The sequence below is a fragment of the Acaromyces ingoldii genome, assembly GCF_003144295.1.
Source record: "Acaromyces ingoldii strain MCA 4198 unplaced genomic scaffold FA10scaffold_1, whole genome shotgun sequence".
NCBI classification, from domain to species: Eukaryota; Fungi; Basidiomycota; class Exobasidiomycetes; order Exobasidiales; family Cryptobasidiaceae; genus Acaromyces; species Acaromyces ingoldii.
Window position 1 is genome coordinate 1,038,388 of NW_020290247.1, and position 7,321 is coordinate 1,045,708.

Below are 7,321 nucleotides of genomic sequence, written 5' to 3' on the forward strand. Positions count from 1 at the left end.
AATGCCAGAAATTAGAGCTCACTGTGGAGCGGATCGGCCGAAAAGTCAAATGAGCGCCCCTCGACGATATAGCACCGTGCGAGAAGGGGCCGAGCAATATTGATTTTCATTCCGTCCATCGAGCGAGTGAGGCAGTGACAGCCAGCGCGACAAAGAGGCAGATGATGGCGGAGAGCAGCGGCACGTTGTCGCCGAGTGGAGGAGGAGGAGCAGTAGGGGCTAGGCGTCATCAGAGGCAACGTTCCAGCGTCTCGGTCAAGAAGAGAATCAGCAAAGCGGATAACGACGAGGCGCCCGACAATGCCCTCAGTGCGCCGAACCCGGCTACGACCCCCACCCATTCCTCTTCCGTAGGCTCGCTCGGCGAGAGCCCCTTTCCTTCAATTTCGTCAACATTACATGTTCAGGAGACAAAAGATGTCAGACCGCCGCCGAGAGATCCAACCAGCACCAAAAAGTTGCTTCCATCGCCAAAGGAAGACAGCGAGGAGGCCGAGAACAGAGCATCTATGGATGGCGATTACTTCTCGACTTCGGCACCATTCTTCCCTTCGAAGGTTCTCTCTTCCCCCGAGAGACGTCAGTCTGCTATGCCTGCCGCTGCTTCACCGCCCCGGGCAAAGGAGGAGGAGGGTGTCTCGAATGGCGCAGAGGCAAAGGTCGGCGACGAGAGCGTTGGGGCGCCAGACGTGGCCACCACGAGGACGGAGCTGGACCTCTTTGACGACGATGACGAAGACAACACTATCAGTCCGGGGCCTGTCCCAACACATGCTGAGGCACAACGAAAGACGGCGTTTCCGACCCCGTCCGCGCCGGTGGTAGCGCCGGCCCTGCCGCCAAAGGATGACAAGAATGAATCTGAATCCGCTCCTTCGGTTCCCCAGAAGCCGCTGCAGCGCAGCAACAGCTCATCGACTTCCTCGGCAACGGCTTCGCCAGTGATCACGGGATACACAACGCCTCGATCAGGCCGTACGATGGGTAGCCCCTCCTCTTCCATTGGTCGAGTCAGTGGTGGGCAAAAACGGCTTAGTCTCCTGACAGGAGGCGGCCCTCCTTCCTCCTCGTCTTCGGTCGATTCGGCGTACGGAGGCCGGGCGTACTCATCGCGACCACCAGATAGGTCAGCTTCTCCTTCGACGCCGACGGTGTCGCGAAGAACTTCCATCTTGGGTAGCAAGCGAATGAGCCTCGCATACATTCCAAGCCCAGCCACTTCGGCCGCGAGGCCTTTTGGCCAGGGCGACCTTGGTCCAACGACGCCCTCTTCGTCATCCAGCCTGGGCTACGTAGGATCACGAGGCACCAGCACGCCGAAAACAGGACCGACACCGACATCGGTTGATTCTGCACAGTCGCCCTCAGCGCTAGGAGCGCGAAGGAAGGAGGATGGGGATACCGTCATGACGCAGCACAAGGACATGCTGGCCCGCATTGCTGAAAAGGAGCGCAGGTGTCTCGAGATGAGGGAGGCGCTCACAAAGGAAGAGGAGGACCTCCGCGAATTGCGAAGAGAGTGGCAGGCCTCGGTTCACCGCGAGTTGGCCAACGAGAGCGTCACAACAAGCCCGACAGCCTCGAGGAATAAGGGTGCCCTGGCCCGGGCGGCCTCTTCGAGCATCTCGAGCATGTCAAGCATGCCGAGTCATGAAGGGGAAGGCATGCACACCCGCGACAACAGTCTGAGCACTACGACGGCACCTACGACGGCACCCTCGACGAGCGACAATGGCTCTCTGTCTTCTTCGGAAGCCAAACTAGCTTCGCTCGATGGATCGACGCAAACGACGTCGGACAAGCTCAAAGACCTCGGAAAGAGGCTGCCCTCTGGATGGGGCGTCCAGCTCAACAACTTCCTCGACCAGCTCGCCGCCGCGCCTGGTTCTGACAAGGACAAGGACAGAGAGGCGTTGGCGATGGGTGCTGGAGGGTCCGACGTCGCGGCTGCGGCTGCCGTGCAAGACGTTGGCAGGCAAGGTCTCGAGGTGCTGGCAGAGGAAGACGAAGGCTCGTCGCCGCGAGCAGGCTCCGCGAGGTCAAAACCTCTGCCACCCGTCTGGTCACAACGCCCAACACCGGAACAGCGACACAACAAGAGGCAAAGCGTGTTCGGAACGCTTGCCTCGTTTCAGAAGTCAGTCGAGGAGGGCCTTCTTGGTCTTCCGCCGCGGTCAGCAGCCGTTTCGTCTCCGCCGAACAACGATGCGGCGCACAACGACACGAACAGTGAATCGAATGCGACCGCAAAGGATGAAGTGGCAGGCTGGGGAGCCTGGCAAAAGCGACTCAAGGAAGCCAGAGAAAATGCGTCGGGGCTCTTGGCCAAAGCAGAAGCGACTCTGGGAAGAGCAATGACGATCGACGAGCTCATAGCCATCGAACCGGGGCGAGTCGATCAGCAAAACGCCACTTCGAGAGCAGGAGCAGCGACGAGCACGGGCGGAGGCGCTTTTGACGAGGCCAACGAGAGAGAAAAGGCGGCCCTGGCAGAGCTCTCCTGGCTCAAGTCGCTCTCACCTGCCATGCGTCAGTCTGGCAACGATGGAGGGCTGCAGCCGACAAAGGACGAGACGCAGACGACGAGATTGGATCCCGAGACGCTCCTGGAGCTCGAAAAGGGGAGCGGTCTCGCACCCCTAAGCGGCCTTGGTTTGGGGCTGGGACCTGGCAAGGGTGGGGCCGCAGGCTCACAGAGGCGAACGTCGACGTCGTCGGCCAACAGCAACTCGTCGAACCAGACGGCGACAGCCAAGAAGAGGATGAGTGGCAGCATGCCCATCTCTTCGCCGAGTGGCGGTGGCGACAGCAGCCTCGGATTTATGAGCATGCTCAGCTCCGCCTGGGGCACCGGAGGAGGGACCACGTCGGTCGATGGAGGGAGAAGACCGAGCTTGAGTCCCAAATTCACCTCATCGTCGCTGCACAGTGATGGTGGCGTGTCACCGGGCGAGGGGAGTACAGGTCACCGGAGGACACCATCGAACCAGAGCAAGACGAGACTCGCTGCAAGGATGGCGGCGGCGGCAGGCGCTGGCTCGACTCCCTCGAACAGCAGCGGCGGAGCAGGAAAGGCAAAAGCGTCCATGAACGGCAGCGGTGGGACGCATGCAAAGACAAACAACAACAACAATTGGGATTGGGACGCACCACTCTCGCAGGCCGAGAACAAGCGCCTCGTGACCAGCCCGCCGACCAAGTCGTCGGAACAGCTCGACAAGGGGACAAAGGACGGCGACAAGAGAGACGACGACGACTGGGGTTGGTGATATTCTGTAGCTTCATTCATGCCGTGTACATTACTCTCTCCCTTCTCATGCGATTTCATCACACTGCCATCTCACCCCCTTCCTTCAGCAATGGAACGTTCAATTAAATCTCATGATTCGTCATGTCCCCTCTGCTATCTCTCTGCCACAGGAACGGCTTCAGCTCGTGTCCATAGTCTCTGTTGTCGCGGTCACGGTCCCTTTTCCGACCTCAAGGACATCTGTTCATGGTCCGTCAGTCTCCAGAGGCCCATCTAAATAGGAGACAGAAACGCGGCAGACCCACCTTCCCGAACGATCATCTCGCGGATCCGCTCCTTTGTCCACGGGGTGGTGCCCTTGCTGAACCCGTACTTTTGCTCCTTGACGCCCCGCTCGTTTGGCTTCTCCAGGTTGCGGTACATGTCCGTCTGGTCCTTTGTGATGACGCACACGTCGACGTTGCTTCCACTTCCCAGGTCGTTGAAGATGCCCGAAGAGATGGCGGCGATGACGAGCTGAACTGCCGATTCTCGCTGTTGATGCTCTCGACCGTCAGCTTCTGCTCGCTACAGGCGAGACTAGGCTAGACCGGCTCAAGGGTGCGGCAATCACTCACATCCATGTCCTTTGTCCAGCCGCTCTCGAAGACGCTCATCGCAGCCAGGCTTCCACTGCCCATGGTGACGTACGGCAGCTTATCTGTGCTTCCGTGTGGCGCGACGGTAAAGAGGTTCGGCCCACTGGCGTCATAGCCGCCAAGGACGAGTGCAGCACCAATGTGGCCCTGGTACTGGAAGAGGCGCTGCTTGAGCATCGTCATGGCCGTGACCACTCTTGGTTTCCGGCCCGTGTGCAGGCCGTGGAGCTGCATGTTGCTGCTGATGAGCGCCGTCACAAACTCCGTGTCGGCCGCCGTGCCCGCACCGCAGCACCGGATGTTGTCGGAGATGTAGTGGATCTTTTCGCAGTTCTTGTCCGCCACAATGGGGCCCTCGGTCGCCCGCGTGTCGGCGCCGAGGACGACGCCGTCGCGGAAGATGCAGCCGACAATCGTCGTGCCCGTGCTCGTGGCCTTGGGCAGCGACATGCCGGACTGCGAAGACAGATGCGCATTCCGGCTGTGCAGCGAGAAGTCGAAGCCCGACTTGGAGGGCTCGGGCAAGAGCGAAGTCATGTTGAATCTGAGGCCTGGATCTTGGTCGCAGTTGAGGAGGAGCAGGAAGAGCCTGAGCGCCGCGCGTCGACCTGGTCCAAAACGATGTCTGTGCTCAGGTCACGTGAAAAAAAAATCCGTCCGGCCGGGAGCTTCGTGCTCCCTCTCCACCTCAAAACCACCTAGAACGTAGGTTATGAGAGGGTTGAGACAAGATATTTTACTACTACTGCTACTACTCTTACAACAGATGCTCCGTGATCTCTTCAATGCTGCTTGGTTCTACCCTGTCTCGTTGCGTTCCAATAGAGGTAATCCAACGAGAACCTCTTTCTGCGAGCTTCCTCCTCCTCCCCAATTGGAGTCTGGCTTTGGTAGCTGGGCAGCCCCGCGGACCAGACGACGTTGCCCGTCTCTGGATCGAGGCTGAAGAGCTCCCTCGTCTTGGCAGGCAATACCTTGAAGTAGCCCAGCTCGCTCGTTGGCGGAGGCGGCTGTCCAGACAACGAGCCAGATGCGGATACCAAGACCGACTGAAGGGACCGATCGATGGCCTGGGCGATTGGCGGCGGCTTCTTGCTTTCGTCCTGAGCCTTGGGAGGAGGCTTGGGAGCCTGCTCCTTTTCCTTCTTACGTCGTCTGCGCTGCGCCCGCATCTCGTCGGTCCAGCCCTTGAACATTTGTGGCACGTCGTCACCGCCTCCATACAGGAGATCAACACCCGCCGCGGCAGCCTCGACGAGCGTTGAGGATGTTGTCGTCGACGTATGGCCCGGTCCCTTTGTTGAGTCTTCCTGCAACGAACCAGGGCCCTGCACCTCACGCAGGAAAGGCGACTTGATCTTCGGTGGCATTGAGACGGGCGTGGCAAATTCGACCATCTCACTGCGAGTGGAAGGAATTGGTCATCAGCAATCAAATGCGCGAGGAAAGAATGACAAAGACTCACAACTTTCGACTTCGGACCTCGTCGGGCATGACAATGTGCCAGTTCTTGATCTTGAAGAAGACTTCTTTCTCAGCATGCCACCTCGACTCGCAGACGTAGAGAGGGTTCTTCTTCTTCCACCCTCCCTGTCCCTCTGCCGGTCTACCCTTGAGGTAGCGGGTGTGGTACATGACAAAGATCATCTCGAGGATGTCCTCGACGTGGTGGTCGACCTGCTGATTGGTGCGGAACACCTCGTCAGGCCAGAAGAGCATGGTACGTGGATGCTTTGTCTGCTCTGGACGGAGGTAGTAGCAAGCGGTGATCCAGTCCTGGCGCCGGCCATCGGGGCGATGCTCTGTCTTTGTGGCAAAGACGTGTGCCACGATGGGTCGCGCTGGGTCCGTAGGGTTGGAAAGGTGGACCCAGTCGCCGACGACGATTTTCTGACCCTTGTAGAGGAGATGATCGACGTTGACCTTGTCGCCTGAGGCCACGGCTTGACCAGACCCCTCGATGTCGTCCTCCTCGGCTGGACCGTACTTTGTGGATGCAAAGTTGCGGTCCTGCGCCTCGTGGTCCATCTCTGGCCTCATAACATCGGCAATGGAGCGGGTGAGGTGCTGGTAGTAGCGCTGCAGCACCAGCATCGATCCGTATTCATCACTGCCGGCCCTGAAGTACCGCCGGACGTTTTCAAACAGCTGGAGGACGTCTCGTTCAAAGTCTTCCGTGGTTGGGTACTCTGACGCCGAGATGCGGCTCCAGATGGCAGAGAGGGACGTTGGCTTCTCGACCTGTTCAGACAAGCCATCTTCCTCTCATCAGCATGCTGTAAAGTAGGCCTTGCACTCCCTTGCGTTCCCACTCACCACCTTGTAATACCGCGGATCCTCGTCGGGGTCGGGCGTGTCCTCGAGCGACTCTGCGGGCTTGTACCCATCCGCGTCTGTATACCTTCGAATCTTTGACACGATGTTGCGGTAGATTCTCTTTGCCGACTCGCCATCGATGGGCTCCTCGAGCCAACCACCCTGCTGCTGGTTGTGACGCCTCGAGGCGAGGCTGAAGCTGTTTGAGGACCTGCCCAGCGTGACCTTGAGTGAGCGCCTCGGCTGGTGCGGCTGGATGCTCTCGTCTGCCTCGTCTCCATCGTCATCGACTCCGTCGTCGACAGCGTCGTTGGTTGCCCTCGAGCTGCTTCCTCGCGCCCGCTGCTGGAGCGTGAAGGGAGAAAGGTGCCTGCTCGACGAGGTGCGCAACCTCGCAGGTCTTCCCGAGGGCGAGAGCGACGCCGTGTCTGCTCCGCTGGTTGCTCCTCCACGCCGCGTCCTCGTCACGCCCACATCCGCGGGAGGCGTTGACGGAGGCTGAGAGCTGTTCATGGCGACAACATCGCTTCTCCGCATAATCGGATACACAATGGGCTCAGGGCTCTGCTCCAAGGGCGATAAACTCTGGCCACGCCTGCTTCGCTGCTCTCGCTCGGCTTCGAGGAGCTGTGCACGCGTATCGGCCTCCAGCATCAAACGCGAACGGCTCGGCCTGCCAGCGCCACGCGGACCCAGGACGTCGGAGATCTTGAGCTCAATCTTCTGTCGAAGACTCAAGGCCTGTCCGTTGGCATCGACGAGCTCCTCTTCCTCCTCCTCATCCTCTTCTTCTTCTTCTTCCTCCTCTTCTTCGTCTTCCTCCCCCAGCTCATCTTCTCCCATCTCTTCATCCTCCTCCTCCTCCTCCTCTTCGACCTGCCTGCGTCGATTTGTGGCGGGGGCCGACTCAAAATGCTGGACTTGCGTCCTCCTCCGCTTGCTAGGCATCACGCCGTCCTCCATCTCGCGCGCCTCAGTTACAGTCGGGCGCCGTCTGTGTGTCGCTAGAGACGAAAGCGTGTCTCTCGCCCCAAGAGACATTTTCGACGCGCCACGGTGCATTTTCTACCGTGGCTTATTTACTTTTTTTTTTTTTTTTTTTTTTTTTTTTTTTTTT

At 59.2% G+C, this 7,321-nt stretch overlaps 3 protein-coding genes across 3 annotated transcripts; 1 reads left to right on the forward strand and 2 right to left on the reverse strand.

The window, feature by feature from the left end:
* The first annotated feature begins 119 nt into the window (after positions 1–119).
* Positions 120–3,494, forward strand: FA10DRAFT_12290 (hypothetical protein). Its single transcript, XM_025517932.1, has one exon. It carries the CDS (start codon positions 162–164, stop codon positions 3,267–3,269), a length of 3,108 nt encoding a protein of 1,035 aa, XP_025380216.1. The 5' UTR covers positions 120–161; the 3' UTR covers positions 3,270–3,494.
* FA10DRAFT_263733 (putative 20S proteasome beta2 subunit) lies at positions 3,143–4,470 on the reverse strand. The gene is made up of 3 exons (XM_025520347.1): positions 3,868–4,470; positions 3,556–3,784; positions 3,143–3,490 (listed from the first exon to the last, which is right to left on the reverse strand). Exons 1-3 carry the CDS (start codon positions 4,423–4,425, stop codon positions 3,429–3,431), a joined length of 849 nt encoding a protein of 282 aa, XP_025380217.1. The 5' UTR covers positions 4,426–4,470; the 3' UTR covers positions 3,143–3,428.
* A 4-nt stretch (positions 4,471–4,474) lies between these two features.
* FA10DRAFT_298461 (hypothetical protein) lies at positions 4,475–7,230 on the reverse strand. The gene is made up of 3 exons (XM_025524600.1): positions 6,205–7,230; positions 5,354–6,129; positions 4,475–5,289 (listed from the first exon to the last, which is right to left on the reverse strand). The coding sequence occupies exons 1-3, from the start codon at positions 7,165–7,167 to the stop codon at positions 4,671–4,673; spliced, it is 2,358 nt and encodes a 785-aa protein (XP_025380218.1). The 5' UTR covers positions 7,168–7,230; the 3' UTR covers positions 4,475–4,670.
* Between the last annotated feature and the right edge of the window lie 91 nt (positions 7,231–7,321).